Raw genomic sequence first — 22298 nt, 5'->3', positions numbered from 1 at the left:
TGATGACTCCCAACTTTTAAAGAGCGATTGCATAAGGAAATATACATTTTTTATATAGAAAACTATATATATTTTTTTTATTTACTTCTCAACTGTACATTTATGCTGTGTTTTTGTGGAAATTTGGAAGTTTGTAACCTATTTACTGCACAATTACTTAACTAGGCCATAAATTGGCTCATGCAAAATGATTTTAGTAAAGAAAAAAAATCACTTGGTTTTATCCTTCTAACATGCTGGGAACGTTCTTAAGAAAGTCAAAGCACATGCAATTGTTTAATTCATGTTAAAAGCAGTAAAATCGTATAACCTTGAAAACTCATAATGCAATAATCTTCAATAACAATATTTCAGTCTCTGAAGGTGCAAAAAATAATGTATGTCCGGATTTTAGTAAGTACTTGAATACCAACCAGACATGATTAAAGTATTCATCTGTGTTTGAAATATTACAGATGCACTAATCGAAGAAGAGAAGAAGATTTGTAGTCAAACTTGAGGATCCAAAACATAAAAAAGGAGAAACAAAGAGGCATATAACCAGTGTTAGTCACCTTCACAAACTTCTCAGAGGGAGCGAAGCAGCCGACACACAGAGACATGAGGATCCAGCCGCGGGCGTGACTGCTTTTAGAGGGATTCTGGGTCAGCTGCTTACAGATCTGACAGTAGATCTCATCTCTGAGAGAAACAACAGGGACGAAGATGCCCAGGGAGTCATCTATATATGCTTTGCTTTGTATTATATTCATAATATAATATTTCCGTATCCACGATCTGACCTCAGGCCTGGCCGAAGGATGCCGTTGCCGATGATGAAGTGCAGTTTCTCCAGGTTGGATGTGGGTCGGTCCTCCAGCATGCTGTTTCCATGAACTGTGTATTCACCATCATTCAGACGCTTGGTCACCTACAGAACAACAAGGAGAGAAAATACTCTGAAAGTCAATATCAGGATTGACATGATAAAATACAGACATTAGAGAAAGCAGGGGTTTCCAAAATTATTATTTTTAGGTGTGAAATATTTATTTGAAGAATCTCCTTGATTTGATTTGTAAAAAAAAAAAAAAAAAAACTTTAGTCATGGAAACTGGTAGAATATTTATTTGAAGTCTTTAGGCCAGTATTTTAACGTTTGAATACACATTTAAATGATTATGGTTATCAAAATAAAATTAAATAAAATTAAAAAAAAATTTAGTCATGGAAAAATGGTAGAATATTAATTTGAAATTCACTTAGTGATTTTAGGCCAGTATTTTATTATTTGAAAACACATTTAAATTATTATGGTTCTCAAAAAAATAAAAATAAATAATAATAAAAAAAATAAAAGAATAATAAAAAAAAAATAAAATAAAAAAAATAAAAAATAAAAAATAAAATAAATAAAATAAATGAAAAAATAAATAAAAAAAATTTTAGTCATGGAAAAGTTGGAAGAATATTAATTTGAAATTCGCTTAGAGATTTTAGGCCAGTATTTTATTATTTGAAAACACATTTAAATTATTATGGTTCTCAAAATAAAATAAAATAAAATAAAATAAACGTTTAGTCATAATAATGGTAAAATATTTATTTGAAGTAGAATAGAGATTTTTGGCCTGTATTTTATTATTTATAATTTAATAATTTTAATAATTATTTAATAAAAAATAGATAAATAAAATAAAATAAAAAGCATATTACAAATCAGCATATTGAAAAGTTAAGTTTGATAGCTATAGGAATAGTAGAAGTTCTGAATCAGTAAATTTTGTTTCTGAAGAAACTGATCATTTTTTTCACATCTGGCTGGTGTAAAAAGAGTTTATTGCTCCTAATAACTTCCTTTCAATTTTACAAAATTGTTTCAAAAAGGTGTTTTTTGCAGCGATGCCTTTTGGGTTCCTCAAAGAACCTTCCAGTTAAAAGTTCCTAAAATAAAAAAAAATTAATAGCATGAAGAACATTTTAATATAAATGAACCTTTTCACTATAAAGAACCTTTAGTGCAATGGAAAGTTTCATGTATCAATGCCAATAGAAAAAAAGAGAGATGTCTGCTCAGAGACAGAGACTCATACTTGTGAAATCAATGTCTTGAAGGGGTCAATGAGTTTAAAAACCAGAAGCGAGCTCCCAGAAACGAGGGTGCAGCGCATCACTCACCTCCTCTGTGATCTTGGACTTCTTCTTCAGGGTGAGCGACACCAGCTTGTGACGCACACTGCTCTTCTTGTGACTTTCAGTGTGTGAGTTCTGTAAGAGATGGATACAAAGTGCCTTATGGATCATGAAAACATGCATCAATGTGATCCCATCTGCCCAGACGTGTGTTTTGTCAGCCGTACCTCTCCTTCTCCCTGCAGAGCCTGCAGCTCTCTCTTGTAGGTCTTCTTGCCGAGCGTCTCGTAGATCTTGGTCATGACAGGGATCTTCTCGCTGCCGTCGCTGATGGCCGTGTGGTATTTGGGTTCTGGGAGGTCACCCATGAAGCGGAGAATGGTGATCCACACGGCCAGAGCCGCCTGCATGACACTAACTTTAGATACTGACACATTACAGTACTAGCAGATCACATTCAAGTCATTTTCAAGTTTGTTAAAATATTCAATATTTAGCTTTTATTTAGACAATATTTGTTAGAATTTTTTTTGACATCTGTACAAGTTATTATACTGCAAATGGTATTTGTGTTACTTTTTTTTTTATATTGTTTTTTAATCAATTTACCTTTTATAGTGACAGTATTAGAAATGTATGTCTTTTTACATAGCATTTATATACTATATTTTAATATGTGTGTGTGTGTGTGTGTGTGTGTGTGTAAAATAGTCAAATATAGACTTTATTACAAATTTATAAAAACGTGTCGGATTTTATATAGAGTATTTATTTATACATATTTTTTGATAAATATAAACGTATTAAATATTAAAAAAAAATGTTGTTAAAGTTGTGTGTTTTAGTCATTTTTATTAGATTTTTAAAATATATATTTGCCACATTAATTTTATTTTTAATTAAAAGCACTTGAATTAAGATAAAATGAGAAAATATGCTTTGGCAACTAGTTGAAGTTTAAGAATTTTAATTTAATTTTTATTTTATTTAATGTTTATTAAAAAATAAATGATACATTGAAATACCTTCCACTTAGAAATATCATGTAAAATAATATTTTTTACCATTTTACCCTTTAAACTATTTTGCCTTTTAAATCCACATATGTTATAAACTGAATTAAATAGATTTATAATCAGCATTCCTCTTTTATTGAGCTTCTCACAGTGCATTATGGGATTTCCTTCTCTATGAAGCACACATGCAATGCTGTCTTAAAAAAGCAGGGTTCTTAGAAGACAGCACGGCTTCAGAGTTAAATAAACACGTCCTCCAATCGAAAGCGTGTTTGAGGGTCAAAGGTCACATACCAGCTGATCTCCCTCGTCTTCGTGAAACAGTAAGGGCTGTTTGAGCGGCCGGCGCACATAAGTGTGTGTGGTCGTGCCCTGGAAATACGTGGCTGAAAACTTGGCAAATTTGTACTCGGACAAATCTTCCACATCATCCTCTGGGAGAGGAAGTGCTTCATCCAGGTCTTCCTCCTCGAGCTCCCTGTGTGTTCGCTCCAGGTCCTGAGGAGAACACAATCAGACGCTGGAGCTGGGTTCATCAGTCTATTAATGAGATTCAGATCCACATCCTCACCTCAAACCCAGCCGGCGCTTGACCTTCCTGTCCAGGGAACGAGTTCGTGGTTCCCAAGAAGCCGAACATCTTGTCCACCATCTCAGAGTCGTTGACGGGCTCATGTCGCGCTTTCTCCATCTGGTCCAACATTTCCTTTTTCCTCCGCGCCTCCTCTCGCTCCTTCCTCTCGCGCTCAGCATCCTCTCGTGCCAGAAGTGCCAGTCGTTCCTGATGCTTCTTTTCGGCTTCTTCTTTGGCCTTCCTGGCGCTCATCTGATTCCTGAACTTCTGCTCTTCTGCTAGTCGCATCTTCTCTGCCTCCAAACGCCGCCGGTACTGAGAAAAGAGGAATGCATTTGTCGTAAACTAGCCATCTTTTTCCTGCACCACTTGAACGGCAAACATTCAGTGAAAGCGTTGCTCTATGAATGCAATAATGAGCAAGCAATCTCCCTTCAACCATCGGATATTAAAAGGAAATTTGTGACGCTGGACCCTCTTTTTTTATTTATTGAGATTTATAGATCATCTGAAAGCTGAGTAAATAATAAACATTGATGTATTGTTTGTTAGCAACTATTTGAAAATCTGGAATCTGAAGGTGCCAAAAAATCTAAATATTGAGAAAATCATCTTTAAAGTTATTCAGATTAATTCTTAGCAATGCATTTTACTAATCAAGAATTACGTTTTGCTATATGCAAGATAGGAAATTAACAAAATATCTTAATGGAACATGATCTTTACTTAATATCCTAATGATTTTTGGCATAAAAGAAAAATCGATAATTTTGACCCATACAATGTTTTTTTTGGCTATTGCTATGAATATTGCCGTGCTACTTATGTCTGTTTCTGTTGTCTTTGGTCACATTAAGAAGTGTAAAAACATTAACAAATGACCTTCAACAGACCATGAACAACCAGATCAAATAACCCGATTATAACCTGAATAACCGAAAAGCTTAATTATTTCCTAAGCAATATTACAGAAGTGTTATATATCACTATAACAGTATTATGTAAGACATAGGTTTTTTAGTGAATGTTTTTTACTTTAAGGGGATTTAATGGTACTAAATTATATTTATAGAAGATAATTGATTACATTTTAACCACTTATTGACCACAGACTTCAAATTTAGTCAATGTAAAAAATTGTAAGTTTCATTCAGATGAAGACAATACCCGTAATTTTTAAAGATAACAAATACTTTTTTCATATTGTTACAGCACAAAAACAAAGGAAAAAATAAAATAAGAGGAAAAAGACAGAGCAGAGTTCTTCCCATCTTTCTTGCTATATTAAAACACAAAGCATTATGTCGTCTGAAAAAAATACCATAAAGGAACATTTACATCTCGCTCACTTATTTGTAGTGCAACTTTATTATTTCAAATGATTCGTTTTGATCTTTTTGAGTAGAATTCCCCAAACAGGAAGCGCCTCCCATAATTAAAATGCATTGTTCTCGTTAGGAGAAATGTGCATAGCTACAGATACCTCTCCTTTAAGTCTTTTGTAGAGCCGGCGGGCGATCATGCCCCTGGTGTACGCCTGGATGGTGATGACGGCCCAGAGGCGGTGCCGAAACGCCCGGCGCACCAGGTGTCCTCTACAGCGGCCCTGGAACAGAGTGATCCTCTGTCGTGTGATGTGGTACGTCTGGTAGAGTTTACGAGAGCGATACAAGGCCTGCAGACGTGAGAAACCACCGCGCATCTACGAGACGAGAGAGGAGTGTTAGATACTGCTGCAGAAACTGTGCACGGATGGACATGAGCGTATCGGACACCAACCGCTCCATAGTTCTTCCGACAGTAATAACCCCTCCATGATTTCTGGATCAACATTGCTGATTTCTTCATCTTCAGGAAGTTAGATCTGTGGGGAACATGTTTTTAATTTTGTTTAATGCATGTTTTAGCACTGCATCTTAAGATACGATCACACTGAGCGTACCTTAAGATCTCTCTATCTCTCTCTTTACTTGTTTTTGTATTTTAGTAGTGTATTGTATTTTTTTATGTGCATTTATGTACAGTATTTGTCATTTGCTCATATGAGGTGTGAATGCTTTGTCTTTGTTTTAGGGTGACTTTTTAACATTATATCAAGGGACTATATGAAAAATAGCCTTTCTGGCTAATTCTGGCATATTTACAGTTATGTTTATTAATGTGCATTGTCCCTGTAAACAAATAAACTATAATAACAATAATGATAATGAATTATAATAACTGCGACTATAAAGTTTTAATAATCATTTTAATTCAGAGGATAGGAAAGTCCACACACAAGTTGAAATGATGTGTAATGCACAAAAGTGTAGAGACTGTAAAATATGTATTTTGATGCATTTGGACTGGTTTTACTGGTGGTTTGGCTAGTTTTGTTACACAGATCTGGCAACCCTGTTTTGTGCACAAAAATCTACAAGTATCAAAAAAGTAAATGAGTTATTTCCTTACTGTTAAAGAACTAGTTTGCTGAACAGCATTTTTAGTGAAATTATGCAAATGTATTTCCTGAAACTATGTTTCATTTTTGTTTTCAGCTGAATGAAAACTTTAATTTTAGTTTCTGAAAAAAAATTATAATTTCGGTGCATTGCTAATTTAAATTGCACTTGTATAAATTTGTAACATGGGTCCTTAAATTAAAATCTCATCAGCTTTTCTATGCAAATAAAGTGCATTATAGTTTGCCCATTAATCAAAAAAGTCAAAACTACTGTCCTTGCACAATAAAATCAAAAAGCATATATTTCTACTTCATTTAAAGCAATGATTTCTGTGGCGAATCAAACAACACAGAGCATGTATGCAACTAAACAGTGGGTCTTATAATATTTGAGATTCCTCCAGCACAAGCTGAACATCAGCGGTCATTCTTACCTGTCCTTGAATCCTCGGACAACCTTCTGAATGAGAATGACCTTATCAGTTATGGCCTTGTCTCTCTCGATCTCCAGCAGCATGTCATGATGGTCCTGCCAAACATATAAAGGAGATCTACATGAACTCAAACACACTTCTGTGATGCTCCAGTAATCGTCAGGTCTTTTAATAAGCCTCCTCTTGCTCTGGATCTCTCCTGATGTCGTTACTTCCTGTCACTGTCCTCTCTTCCTTCCTGCGCAGTGGGATTTCCTGTTTCAGAGAACTGGAAGGTGTGATAAAACCCACTGCCTGGAAAACTGGCCCTGACAGTTTAGTAATGGACGAGCTAGTTCCTGATCTTTGACCTCTGGCTGAGGGCAGCGTTTCCGGGAACGCAAAAACACCAGAATAATGTTTGCTGCATTAAATCCCCCGACACGCTTTTAACAGCAACAACAATCAGCGTGTTTTTCCAGAACCTTTTTCCAGGAACATTTCAGACGTGGACTGATCCTTTTATCAGTAGTTTGTAGTTTCTTCAAAATCTTAGTCCTGTTTTTAATACCTTCAGGAATATCTTGGTCTTTCCCATCTGCCAGTCATCATCACGACCCAGTACGGCTTCAGCGATACGCTCACAGGTTCCTCTCAGGTCCTCCTGAAGGACAAAAGGGCCCAAAATTGTCAAAACAGAACAAGAATATGTTGGGACATGGCAAATTGTTTGATGGATATAAAGATTCAGCTATTTATTATATATTTTTGTATGTAAAGGAAGAACCATTCAAATATTTGCACTCAAAAAAAAAATGGTTTTACGGTAATTGGTCAAAAATACAATTTAAACAGTAATATTGTAAGTAGTATTGAAAAATTATTACAATTTACGATAACGGTTTTCTATGCAAATATGCAAATATTCCTGATTTGTTATTAATTATTCAGAAAAAAGGAAGTACCATTCAAAGGTTTGGGGTCATAATGATTTAAAAATATATATATTTTTAAAAGAAGTGTTACGCTATATGGTCAAAAATACAATATAAACAGTAATATTGTGAAATTTTATTAACATTTACGATAACGGTTTTCTATGCAAATCAATTTTTTAAATGTAAATGTATTCCTGATATATATTAGTAATTATTCATGAAAAATATAAATTTCTTAAAAAAAAAAGATTGACCCCAGACTAAATACAGTAGAGTAAAAATAAATATAACAAATTTGTAAAAATTAATAATAAAAATAAATTTAAAATTTTAACACATACATATACATATACATATATATATATATAATTTTACATTTATTTTTATTATTAATTTTTACATTTTATTACATTTATATAAATATATATATATATATATATATATATATATATATATATATATATATATATATATATATATATATATATATCTTTCTCTCACTCTCTCTTTCTCTCTCTCTCTATAAGTAAGACTTATATTTAAATATTTGTACATATATTTCATATTATTAGATATAATATAAATCATCACACTGTGGGTGCGGAAAAAAACTAAACAAATTTAACATAAATTCACATAATTAATTAATAGTAAGGACTTGTCTTTTTTACCTTCAGTGCATTAATTTATGATTACGATTTTTTTCTTTGACGTCAATTCATCAAAACAAAACTATGGATATTAAGGACACAACGATGCCATTTACATGTGAAAAACTTGTAGTACATAAAGAAATGGTCAAAGGACACTGCATTTTTCCTGTAGAAATAGTGAATTCCTTTTCTTTTCTTATGTATTTATTTATTATTTTACATCACATCAGTCTCAAATACTATATGAATGGACTTCATGAACTCACTTGTTTGTAAGCAGGTTTCACTCCAGGCATCAAAACACGGTATCTGTCCACAAACTCGACGAAAGTGTAACGGATGGGGTATCCGGCCCGGCGAATCCGGATGGTTTCCATCATCCCAGAATACCGCAGCTGCCGCACACACAGCTCACGATCGAAGAGCTGCGGACAGACGGAGACACCATCACATGATCACATAACATCAAAAATGTGTTTTAATCTGTGCAATGTTAAATCAGCCAAGCTAAGTCCTATACTGACAGTTTTCAGAGTTCAGTGTCCTTCTCCATGAACTACAGCTGAGTTCCTGTAGTTCAGGTTTAGCTCACCATGGGCTTCTTGAACTCGTTGGGTTTGATGCAGCGGACGAAGAACGGCTGACAGACGCTCAGTGTGCGCATCAGGAGCTCCAGAGAGCGCTTGAACTGACTGCTCAGGGTCGGGGAACGCTTTCTGGTCTCCGCCCCCTGTGTCAGGAAACACACACACACACACACACAAAGAGGAGCATGCACTTTAAAAAGAGTGTGGTGAGCAGAGAGCAGGATTGTTTTTAGGGTGAACCTGTCACAAACGGCTTTGTCATTTTGATTTGAAACTTTTCCTTGATTTCTTTCATCCTCAAACGGGAAGTGGTTTCACCTCAGGGACTCGTGTTTGACAGATATATTTTCTGGAGAGACGCAGGTCAAATTATTTCTGTCTACTTGGGAGAACAAAAGAGGTGGAAAGGTTTCGTTGTGTCATGAAAAAGTGATGAAATGTTTCTTGTTCAGCAAATATCAGAATGATTTCTGAAGATCATGTGACACTGAAGACTGGAGAGTCATGATGCTGAAAATTCAGCGGCGTATCACAGAAATAAATTCTATTTTAAAGTATATTCACATAGAAAACGGTTATTTCAAATCATAATAATATTTCACATTTTTACTGTATTTTTGATTAAATAAATGCATACTTGCTGTGCACAAGAGATTTCTTTCTAAAACATTGAAAAATCAACAGTGATTTCCTCATCTACCATGCAAGCATCTGATTGGTTAGAATATAAATGGCACTTATAAAGTTAGTCATTTTTATTTCACCTTCATTTATTAGTAACCAATATAAAAAATTATGAATTAAAATAGTGATGCATCAAGATAGATATAAGCACTAATACTCGCTCATCTTTCATATTAGCAAAAACGCTAAGCATGTGCAGCGAATGTGCTGTTAACGGCATCAACTATGCATTAGTTACTGTAAACTACTAATCTTTTACCGTGTTTTACCTTATGGTGTGAACCTGGTTTGCCAAGACTGTCACCAGACACATAACCACACAGAAACTGCCACCACATTTCACAAACACAGAGAGAGGGAAGCATTTACAGAAACCAGTCCATCCTTAACGCTAATTCTCAAAGGTATTTCACTTTCAAGAACTATGGTAATACCACAGCTTTAAGATAATAGAAAATAAGATATATAGATATAAGAGATAATAATCTAGTGCTCATAGTAAAGTCTATAAATGAGATGCAGATACCATTGCAACGTCCGCCTGAAAGATCTGCTTGATGAACTTGTTTTTGGAGGAGTGCACGAGCTGAATGATGTCACCGTGCAGTGTGTCTCGATTCTTCTCCAGAAAACCTGCACACACACACAAACTCATTTGCAAATGTGGACAAAAGCAGTAGTGAGCAGATGAAGTGATCACTAGATCATTGTTAGGATGCTCTGGTGCTTTCGAGGGAGTTGTGGGGTGCTTTTCGTTTTATGAAGTTTCTATGCTATTCTGCTCTCTAGATATGGCACAAGTGTGCATGTGTGGGATTTTTCAGCTGTTTTACATTAATGCATTTGACATATTCAGTTTTATTTTTATATGCATTATATTATTTTTTATATCTATTTTTTATTATATTATATTATATTATATTATATTATATTATATTATATTATATTATATTATAAAACATTTAGGCATAAATATAAGATATACATATTTGAACTGCATTATTTTTTAGAAATATTAAAATCAAAAGTCAGATCATTTTATTTTATTTTATTTTATTTTATTATAAAACATTTAGGCATAAATATAAGATAAACATATTTGAACTGCATTATTTTTTAGAAATATTAAAATCATAAGTCAGATCATTATATTATATTATATTATATTATATTATATTATATTATATTATATTATATTATATTATATTATATTATATTATATTATATTATATTATATATAAATTTTTTGCCATAAATATAAGATATACATATTTGAACTGCATTGTTTTTTAGAAATATTAAAATCATAAGTCAGATCATTATATTATATTATATTATATTATATTATATTATATTATATTATATTATATTATATTATATTATATTATATTATATTATATATAAATTTTTTTGCCATAAATATAAGATATACATATTTGAACTGCATTGTTTTTTAGAAATATTAAAATCATAAGTCAGATCATATATTATTATATTATATTATATTATATTATATTATATTATATTATATTATATTATATTATATTATATTATATTATATTATATTATATTATATTATATTATATTATATTATATTACATTACATTATATTATATTTTCGATATTAAGGCCTGAATTTAAGATTTATTTATTTGATATACAAATATATATTTGCATCTATTTTAAATAATCCTATTTTCAAAATGCATTTATTAAAAACAATTATATTTATTAATTTAAAAGTATGAAGTACTGTGGAAAAACAAACAATATTTAGTAATTTAACTTGTTTTTTTTTTTATATTTAAAAATGGGTTTATTGATGATAAACCTGGTTACTGTGTATTTAAAACCCACTTATGTTTCATTTGTGTATGACTGACAAATATGCATCATATTAAGTTGATGTTAAAGCTGTGTGATCCAGATGGATGCAATGTTTTATGTAATTAAGCAATGCATAAATCTCAAATGTATTTTATTTTAAATCTTTTTGAGTGCAGACTGAATGCAGTTGAGTATCGTGTGTGATATGAAGGAAACAGGAAACGAACCTCTGGTTTCATAGTGGACCACTCCAGCAAAGTGCTGGATCCCGAACTGTGTTTCGTAGGTGTTTTTAGGGGGAATGTAGTTGGTGTTGAGTTTGTGTTGAGAGTTGAGTTTGTTGAGCATGGTGGTGTCTGTTCCCTGAAACATGATGAACAAGCGGTCAGCGTGAACACAGGACGCAGTGTGAGATCACACAGCACAGACCTCACCTTGGGAAACTTGCTCTCCTCGTCGATGAGAGAGATGATGTTCATGGGCTTTATGGCGATCATGTCCAAAGCGTCCTGGTTGTCTGTGAACTCAATGTGCTGCCAGTTTATGTTCTCAAGGTTATATTCTTCCTGCTCCAGCTTGAAAACATGACGGACGAAGAACTGCTGCAGGTTTTCATTGGCAAAGTTGATGCACAGCTGCTCAAAGCTGAAGGAGAGACACGACTGCATCAGCCAACATCACTATACCTATATATTCATTATCATTCAGTTCATAATAATTCATGCATTACATTTGAATTCATATGTAAGCAATGCATTTTAACAAAATGTAATAATTATAATATTTATATTAATTATTTACATATCAAATACTATTACTACAAATTTAATCTATAATGAATGAATGTGTCAAAATAATTATATATATATACAGTTTATGTATAACTAATTCATATTAACTGATTTTATTAATTCTTGATAAAAAGTTACTTCTTTTAAGATTTTTATTTAAATATTAAATACTATTATTATTATATATTTACATGCATTATTATGAATAAATATATAATAATTAATTAATTAATAATAGAGATTTAATTTCACAGTCAACTGAATCAGTGCTTCATAAATTATTACGTTTTGATAAAAAAAAAATAATATATATATATATATATATATATATATATATATATATATTATGTTTAGATAAATTGATAGTTAGAGCAGGAAAGTAAATAAACATTGTAATTAACCATAATTTGCACAATATGGATACAGAATAATTAGCATTAGTATATTCGTAGGCTATTAGGTGACTGTGTAAAGTGAAGTGTTTGTTTTTAACCTGTTAACAGTGAAGTTCTCGAAGCCGAAAATGTCGAGCAGGCCAATGGATCTCCGCACTGCTTTGAGCTCCAGGGACGGAGGCTTGTAAATGGCTGCATTGATTTTCTCAACGATCCACACAAACAAGCGTCCGTAGATGCCCTGTGAAGCACACGGCTGGTCAGATGAATGGCCTGGATCAGGTGTGTAGATGAAAGAGGAGATGGTTTTACCTTAACGAAAGCGTCTCGCACGTCCAGCGCCTGTTCAATGCTCAGAGGAGTGGAAACCGTCTCTCCACGGGTTATTATGGTTCGGCTGGTCAAGCAGTTCATCAGGTCCTTCAGGTCCACCTGAAAACAGGACCAATCCAGAGCTACTACACAAACGTGTACCGTAAAGATCACCAACACAGCATTTCACACAATGTTGCACAATATAAATAAAAAATAAAATATATACAATAAAAAATACAGACATTTCAGCTGTAAAAAAACTCATTTTCGTCATATAATAAATAACACAGAAGTAGAAAAAGGTCATAAAAATTTCTGTCCCAAACATTTTTCATACATTTCTTAATTTAAAACATTCATAATTATTATTATTGTTTTTTTTTTAAGAAAAAAAAATTACATAATTCTCTGTTTTTTGTGGAACAAATTAAATAACACTTCTCTACTTAAAATATTCTTTGATTTTCTTGTGGAAAAAGTTAAAAACAATTATAAAAGTTTCAAATATTTACCGTATTTTTCTGAAGATAAGTCGCACCTGAGTATAAGTCGCATCAGTCCAAAAATACGTCATGATGAGGAAAATTAAGTCGCACTGGACTATAAGTCGCATTTATTTAAAACCAAGAACCAAGAGAAAACAGTGCTCAGTGTAGACTACAGGAGAACTGAGCAGCATAGAGCGCCCTCTCGCGGCTGGACACGGCAATGTTTTTTCTTGGTTCATGTAAAATTTATTTTTTTAAATAAATCGCAGGACTTGTGACATGTGACTTATAGTCCGGAAATACATAATTCTATTTTGTGGAAAAGAAGTATTAAGAATATTCAAAAAAATAAAAAAATAAATAATAATAATCATAATAATAAATGAAATGTTGAAAAAGTTAAATAACTTCTATTTAAAATATTCATACATTTTTTTTAGTAGAAATAATTTTAAATATAATTTCTCTGATTCAAAGATTTTTACTTTTTTGTGGAAAAATTAAATGACACTTTTCTATATCAAATATTCACACTTTTTGTGGAAAAAATCTAATTCAATGATCTACTTGTGAAAAAAAAAAAAAAATTCCACTAAAAATGAATGAATGTTTGAACACACACACAATTTTTTATCTGTTTCAAACATTCATATATTTCTGTAGAACTTAAAAAAATAAAAAAGTCTATTTTTTTAAGGAAAAATATGATTTGTTTCAAATACTCGTACATTTGTTGCATGGAAAAACAAATAGAACTTCTCTGTTTCAAACACTGATACTTTTAGTCTCTTAGACATCTTAAATCCATCACAGTAACTGTATTAGTCACAAGAGGGCGCTCAAACACCTGCCAGATATCTAACACATCACAGATTCTAGATTCATGCATTTAAAAAGTTTATAGTAGCACCAATGTTATACTAAAATGCATTTAAATCTCAATAACAACATCCATGTGGCTTATAATGTCATGATAGCGTCATACCTCTAATAAAACAGCAGCAGTGGAGAGATCTGAGCTTCGCACGACCTCACAGGCGTCCAAATTATCATAAGTGCGAGCTGGGGAGGAAGATTAGAACACCAGAAGTTACTAAATACACCGTTTCAGTTTATTAGACACAGACAGGAAAGCATCTGCTGTGTCGAAATCATAAACATCTTAAAGACTGCAGTCAGTGCATTTGTCCAGCAGACTCACCCTCATACTTCAGGTTGCCCTTGTGCAGAATAGCAGCTAGCAGCTTACAGATCTCCCAGTTCTCCTTGTCTGTGAACATGAGGACCTTCATGGCTGAACGGATGTTTGAATACTCCTTCTGATCATCTCGACCGTCACAAACAGTGCAGTTTCCCTGGGTTCAGACAGTGTAGACTCATGTTAGTATATACTGGAGACTCCAGCCAGTGTCTGCTATTGAAGATGGTCTCTGTATGTCTTCATGCACTGCAAGAAGATGAAAGCATTAAAGAGCATCACTCACAATGGTAAGGTAGGTGTAGTCCGAGGCTTTACCCAAGCCCAGCTTCTTCTTCTGGTCAGGCGTCATTCCTTTCAACATACAGTAAAAAATGTGGTAGTTTCTTTCATCACGGGCCTGAGAGAGAAGAGGAAAAAGTGCAAATTTAAGACTAGATTAAATAATGATGATAATAATACGAATTCACATGTTGCATGTTGCTGTTTGGACTGATTTTGTTTTCATTGTAGCAACAGAACAGCAGAAATAAATACTTCCACTCATAGAGGACACATTAAATTGATCAAAAGTGACAGTAAAAGCATTTACGGTAGAATAATTAATACAGTAATTCTGCTCCTCCTTAAGTTCTATTCAAAGAATCCTGAACGAAAATGTGTCACAGGTTCCTCAAAAATATTACTAACATGAAAGACCATCAAAGATATTTGCTCAAAGTTTTGCAATAATGCATAAATTATGTTTCTTTATACAGTATCGCATAATAAATGCATCGTCTCATGCATAAGACGGAAGTAGAAAGACTTACTTTTTGTGGAGATAGTTAAATAAAGTTTCCCTGTTTCAAATATTCATGCTGTTTGGCCCTATAGAAATCCATCATAACAACTGTAACTGTACTTTATTTAATTATTGATTCATTTATTTAATAAATTAAATTACAAGTCAGCATTAAATTGATTAAGAGTGACAATAAAGACAAAAAGATAAATATTTCTCTCGTTACATAGCATTGATAATAATCAGAAATGTTTCTCGAGCAGTAAATCATCACATTATTCTGATTTCTGAAGATCATGTGACACTGAAGACTGGAGAAATGATGCTGAAAATACAGCTGCGCATCACAGAAATAAATTACATTTGAACATATATTCACATATTAAACAGTTATTTCAAATTGTAATATTATTTCACTTTTTTTGATCAAATAATCAAACATAAGATACGACACAAACTCCTGCTTCGGGATTCAGATTGGTCACCTGTCGACACACTCTGGATTTCTCCAGAAGGTACTGCTCGATCTTTGCTCCCTCTATGGCTCCTCTTTTGTTGAAGTGGATGTCGATGTATTTCCCGAAGCGGCTGGAGTTGTCGTTACGGATGGTTTTAGCGTTCCCGAAGGCTGTGGGGTGAATCAGAATGTAATCGGCTAGTTTCCTTCAGAGATGTGTTTCCAGAGCTCAGGTCTCTTACCTTCTAAGATGGGATTGGCCTCCAGAACCTGCTGCTCGATCCAGGAGTGCTGTCCGCTGATAGCAGCCAGAAACTGCAGAATCAGCTTGGTGCTTTCTGTTTTTCCTGCTCCAGACTCACCACTGACAGGAAAATAAACACCGGTGAAAATACACATCTCCAAAACACACAGCGTCGAACAGGGAACATAAACCTTCCTCCTTTATCCCTGATCCCGAACCAGACCTCACCTTTGTCATTTTAAACCTAACCTCATCTTTGACCTCACTTCTGCTAGTTGAAAGTACAGGGATATTTTAGAATCAATGTATTGTCATTATTCATTTTTTTTTAATTTGTAAATATTTTATTTTATATTATGTATTTAATAATATTTTATTTTTATTTATTTATTTAATATTTCTATTTATTCCAGGTTATGTCTTTTTAGTACTTCAGCTTTAACTAATTTTATTTTAGTTAGTCGCAAATGCAACATTTCTAATTTTCATCTCATTTAGTAATAAATATTTTATTTAAGCATTATTTAATTAGCTAATAGTTTTACAATTTGTTGTCTTTGTGATGACGGTTTAACACAAATATCCCATCATTTATTTAAATAATATTTATTTTTTATCAGACACAATAATTCTATATTTATTTATCTGAAATTGTACTGAATAAAATATGTATTTTATTAATTATTTATTAAATTAAATTATAATTATTAATAATTATTTTATAAAATTATATCTATTTGTTTATAAAATTTATTATATTTAGTTGCTAATGCAACATTTCTCATTTTCATTTCATTAAGTAATAAATATTTCATTTGATTATTATTTAATTAGAAAATGTACAATTTGTTGTCTTTGTGATGACATAACGATTAACACAAATATCCTATAATTTATTTCAATAATATTATTTTTATTGGACACAATAATTCTATATTTATTTACCTGAAAAAATATTTATTTTTTTATTAATTAAATTATTTTATCAAATTTAAATTATATAAAAATAATTCTATTTTCAAAAAAAAAAAACTTGACCCTCTAACATTCTACTTGTTTTATAAAAAAAAAAATTTTATTTTTACTTTCTATTTTATTTCAACTTGTTTTCTTTCAAATTACTCAAACACCAGCGTTCTAAATAATTTTTCTGTTCTATCTATCTACTTTCAATTATTTTTATTCAATATAAAAAAAACCTAGTCACAACAAAATCATCTGCTAAATGAGTAAATGTAAATAATACTAATAATTAATTATTATACTAATTTTAATTTGCTAATCTAATAATTATATCTTGTTTTATTTTATTTTAATACAATAACCACACTGACTCAATGGCACTATGGTGGCAGCAAAAAAAGCTTGAACCTGTAACCTTAAGATATCCAGTGCAGATCTTCAATAATAGATAGGCAGACATATGTCATCCCACGCAGCACTGGCACTGAACGCTGCTCACCTGATGATGCAGCACTGGTCTTTGTTGTTGCGTTGCATGTTGAAGTAGCAGTTGTCTGCGATGGCGAAGATGTGCGGAGGCATTTCTCCGATCTTCTTGTTGGTGTAGAGGCGAATCTGGTCTGCAGTATAGATGGGCAGCAGCTGATACGGGTTCACAGCCACTAGGATAGACCCAGTGTACGTCTATGAAGAACACAGACAGAGAGCTGAAGAGAGCTGGAGGAACTTTTATTGTCTCGACTTGTATGCAACATTGACAGTTCAGAGCATGTAGAGGACATGCAGATATCATTCGTGTTATGACACAAGACACACATATTGGTTATGGGACACGGCGGAGGAAGATGACATGAGAGGAGAGGCACAGGCGACTTGCTTTTTGTGGGTGCTGTTACAGTGGGATGTATCAGTGTCCCGTTACCGCAGACCTCACGGCCATGTTGAAATGGAGAACCGTAATGAAAACAGTCAAGCAATGAACAGCCATCCGCATTAGTACTTACCCGACCACCACAGTTAGTCTTCATTCAGACAAAAACAGAGATGAGAATATAACCAGAGTGGACAGTTATTAAAGATAAAAAAATGGAGATTTATATCAAGAAAAATAGTATTTTTGTCTTTGTGATGACCATAATGAGCAACAGAAATATCAATTTATTTATCCCAATTAATTATATTAATTTAATTAATTAATCGGACACAGTAGTTTTGTATATAATCATTATATATATATATAAATAACCTGTATTTAGCCCAATTAATATTATTATTATTATTTTTTTTTTTTTTTTGGGTTTATTAAGATGTTTTTCTAAATGGAATTTCAAATGTTACATTAATTTAAATTAATTATTTTTAAATATAATAATAATTATTATTATTATTAATGTTATTTATGTTATTATTCATTATTATTATTATATTAAATAATACAATTCATTAAATAAGTAATTTATTCAGGTTCATTAATTTGATTAGTTACTCAATACTGAATACAATAGTATTTCAAATTGTTATTATATACTAATATATATTTGCCAAGTTAATTTTTTATCAGTATTATCTTATTAATATAATTATAATTTATAATATAATTTTTTTATACAAATCTGCTTCTTATATCAGTTACTATATAAAGAAATGCTAAATAATAGGTATATATATATTTCTTGAATAAAATAAAATAATGATATTATTTATATTAACAGATCAGAAGGGACGAGCGGCAGAGCTTACATAGATGAGATGCTCTCTGTAGCGGATGAGAAGGTTTCGGAGGATTCCCGCCTCGTTCAGATCCCCCAGTCGAATCATGTCCTCCACCCCGTGGATGGAGGTGGGGTGCATCGGCTTGATGTTGGTGGCATTTTGAGGAGAGATCCAGTGTTCCTGGACATAATGCAGATTCATAGATTCAGTGCCACAGAAAGCACACACATCCCACCAAAGAGCTTCATAATAATTATTAGCTATTAATGAAACGAACAAAACATGACTGATCAGCCCAGAAGAAGAGCGGCCTGTATCTGAACAGACAGGGAATGATATTCATGCTCAATAACGTACAGTTCCTTCATCATCCAGGACCTGGATCTGCCCCGAATCACAGAGCTTGACCACGGCTCCGATCGGGACCTCAAACTCCCCTCCTGTCTTCAGGTCCAGCCAGACATAGTCGCCCTGAAACACAGTCCAGACCATTACACATCTGGAAATGACATCATCACCTCACTCAAACACTGTGGGACGGTCGGTGACATCATCAGTGCGTGACCTTTAACCCTGATCAGTTAAAGGACCAGCACAAGTCTCCTAAACATCTATCTATCTATCTATCTATCTATCTATCTATCTATCTATCTATCTATCTATCTATCTATCTATCTATCTATCTATCTATCTATCTATCTATCTATCTATCTACAGTATCTATCTATCTATCTATCTATCTATCTATCTGACAAAAAAAATTGTGGACCTGAATTTATGTCAAATAAAATATTTTAATTTTAACATTAAGAAAAAAAAATCTAATAAATTTAATGATAAAAATGTCTCAAATTATAAAAATTCTACAAACTATTCTCTGTCTCTCTCTTTATATATATATATATATATATAGGTAGAAAGGTAGAAATTATGGTTTTATGCAGGTCCATAAATTTGATTAGTTAAAGAATATTATGTTATGTTATGTATTATATACTTGTAAAATGTGATAACTACCTAACATTTAAAATAGAAACCAGTTAAATTTAGCAGTTGCTTTAATCAAAGCGAATTACAGTAGAGGAACATAAGCAATTCAGCAATTCAACAAGTCTGAATAATCATGAGGATGATGCAGACGCTGAACTTTAACCACTTTGTGTTAGATGCACAATCAAAATGAATTAAAAGTGAATATATGGCACCAAAATACTTCAAATAAATCCAACATGAGCTCCAAAACCTCCTAATCAAACAAGCATGCACACACACACACACACACACGTTGTACCGGTAACAGAGTGGTGTGTTTGACCACAGTGTTGACATTTCGTATTAAGGCCCACTTTGCCTGATCCTTCTCGTAGAGTTCGACGTAATCCCGACGCTTGTACATCCTCACCAGATCAAACCCTTATCCATGCAGATAACAGTCCTCCAGCGTCTGATAAACACCCTCAAACACACACACATCCACACACTCGCTTCCTCAGCATCAAACCCCTCCGTCCAGCCCTCCAGAGACCCAGGATTTCACAAAGAAAATGTTTCCTTCCAGTCGCCAGAGGGATAAAAACAATGATAGCGACAAAAACGGTTTCAGACGACGTCCTGAAACTCACAAATTTCCTTAAAAAAATTAATCTGAGGCTCAAAACTGGATCATTGCTCTGTGTAATTATTGCTCCGTTCCTTTCCCTGCACGTTCTAGCTCTTTAGGATGGTTTTCATCAGCCCTGACTGTAAGTGCATCTCTGTCCCTTTACTCCTGCTGGTGTGTATGGCGTGCATTAGCGAGGAAGGGTTGGTCAGGGCATTGGGTGTGGAGGTGGATCCCCTGATAATATGGAGCTTTTTAATTAACTAAATATCTCCAAAGGCAAATCAATCCAGGTAGAGGGAGAACCCAACACCGTTTGGCCGCAGCTGTCAGGTCTGAGAAGGCCGCATTGCCAGCCAGCGCCGCTGAAACAATCCTAGCAACGACACACGGATCAATAATTCATGCCAAGACAACAACTGCATTGTTCGCTCGCTCCTCCTCGCTGTCTTTCTTTATCAAACCTCATAACAGACTATCAGAGGATAAAACCAGAGCGCTGTGGGAAAGCAATGTGCCAAAGCTTTCATTAAAAGCAAGACTTCTGAGTGTGAGTGCAAAATAAAAGATGCATTAGGTCAAAGGTCACCAAACAATATCAGTTCCTAGCAGACTGCATATAATTTCTCTTTTACTGTCATATAATAATGTATATACATGCTGTAAATGAAATAAATGCTGTTCTTTTGGACTTCCTATTCATCAAAGAATCCTTGAAAATTAAAATGCATCACGTTTACCACAAAAGCATGAAGCAGCGCGACTGTTTTCAGTATTGCACATTTGTGAAGGATCGTGACACTGAAGACTGGAGTAATGATGCTGAAAATTCAAGTTTTAAAGTGCAATAACATACAAAACAGAGATTTTAAATTGTAATAATATTTTATAACTGTACTGTATTTTTGATTAAATATTTAACCAGGTTTATATAATGCATTTAGATTTTCAAGTATTTTTTTTATCATTTGTGATCTATGGACAGTCTTTAGGAGACTATTGCGACTAGAAGGTATTAAGGCTGCCAACTTGAAGAAACTGCACTGAATGTGCCTCATATGTCATTGCAACACAAAGCTATGATTGTTCAGATAATGAACAAACTGGAGCTCTAATTGAATACCCCTGCTATAGACATGAAAGCCTTTTCTATAGAACCGACGGTGATTCAGTTCAAAATGAGATGAAAACAGATAGCAGTGGACATTTCTAGCCGCACACGAGTGTGAGACTGAGACTCAGTGCAGGTAAATTATTCAGCAAGCGCAAACGATCAGCTCGACGTGCATTAACAACACAAGTGACGTTTGTGTTGGTTATATAGATGCATTATCAGATCACACAATACTGCCGTCCTACAGTTACTGCTATAGGTGTAATGGAGAAGGAGAAAACACAGTCCATAGATGTGTGTCATGAAACACTCTGAGAGATATTAGTGAGCGGCAGTGCACTGAAATAAACGCAGCACTTTAAAACAACCAATCAAAAACAATTAAACCAAGCAGAATACACTTTCTAACTTATTGATAATGTTGATCAAGCTCCACTGTGTTCATGTGAGCTCATGTCTATGTGTAAGATCTCCCCCTTTTGGCAACAACCAGTCATAAGTTATCATTTTGCATGCATGAGCTTTGCAAAAAGGAAATATTCTGAAGTTGTGATTTGAGGCGAGTTAAAAACATTTAGAAATGGGTTAATCCAAAGCATGAAGTTAAACTAGATTTTAATATCTTCTGGGAATGCAAAAGTTTTTATCATGTCACTTTCCATGGTGATTGTTTTTTTTTTTTTTATTAAAAAAAAAAAATAATAATAAAAATAAAAAATAAAGAAAAAGAAAATAAGAAAATATTCTAGTAAAATTGTATTACAATGTATTATTATTTTTTATGTAGTTGTATATATTTAAAAACTACCTAATAATTGAAAAAAAATTGAAGGAAGGAAGGAACTATTATTAATCCTAAATATGAACAGTGATTCTTGACTTTGCAAACACAATTAGTAAAGGGTGACAGTAAATTATTTTGGTCTTGGCATGAAGTTTAAAACTTGGTCTAGATTGGCACTGATTAGCATTTAAATGACAAAATTAGG

The 22298-nt window shown here is 33.0% G+C and overlaps 1 protein-coding gene across 6 annotated transcripts in view; it reads right to left on the bottom strand.

Annotated features, from left to right (window-relative positions):
* myo7aa (myosin VIIAa) overlaps positions 1-22298 on the bottom strand; it is a 38980-nt gene that overhangs the window by 14021 nt on the left and 2661 nt on the right. For 2 of the 6 annotated variants that reach the window (XM_026230532.1, XM_026230533.1), the window contains exons 2-28: positions 18953-19066; positions 18623-18775; positions 17887-17904; positions 17382-17566; positions 15918-16039; positions 15704-15846; positions 14721-14834; positions 14438-14591; positions 14222-14298; positions 12746-12865; positions 12532-12674; positions 11682-11892; positions 11475-11610; positions 9947-10053; positions 9690-9746; positions 8742-8879; positions 8416-8574; positions 7130-7222; positions 6580-6674; positions 5482-5566; positions 5186-5404; positions 3700-4017; positions 3423-3626; positions 2340-2516; positions 2158-2247; positions 783-910; positions 555-681 (exon numbers count right to left, since the gene is read on the bottom strand). In XM_026230532.1, coding sequence (XP_026086317.1) covers positions 555-681; positions 783-910; positions 2158-2247; positions 2340-2516; positions 3423-3626; positions 3700-4017; positions 5186-5404; positions 5482-5566; positions 6580-6674; positions 7130-7222; positions 8416-8574; positions 8742-8879; positions 9690-9746; positions 9947-10053; positions 11475-11610; positions 11682-11892; positions 12532-12674; positions 12746-12865; positions 14222-14298; positions 14438-14591; positions 14721-14834; positions 15704-15846; positions 15918-16039; positions 17382-17566; positions 17887-17904; positions 18623-18775; positions 18953-19066 — 3687 coding nt within the window. The remainder of the gene's footprint in view (positions 1-554; positions 682-782; positions 911-2157; positions 2248-2339; positions 2517-3422; positions 3627-3699; positions 4018-5185; positions 5405-5481; positions 5567-6579; positions 6675-7129; positions 7223-8415; positions 8575-8741; positions 8880-9689; positions 9747-9946; positions 10054-11474; positions 11611-11681; positions 11893-12531; positions 12675-12745; positions 12866-14221; positions 14299-14437; positions 14592-14720; positions 14835-15703; positions 15847-15917; positions 16040-17381; positions 17567-17886; positions 17905-18622; positions 18776-18952; positions 19067-22298) is intronic. The other 4 variants (XM_026230536.1, XM_026230537.1, XM_026230535.1 and 1 more) reach the window with 3 other exon arrangements.

The sequence above is a fragment of the Carassius auratus genome, chromosome 43 (genome assembly GCF_003368295.1).
Source record: "Carassius auratus strain Wakin chromosome 43, ASM336829v1, whole genome shotgun sequence".
Lineage (NCBI taxonomy): Eukaryota > Metazoa > Chordata > Actinopteri > Cypriniformes > Cyprinidae > Carassius > Carassius auratus.
This window is presented reverse-complemented; position numbering and strand designations above follow the sequence as displayed.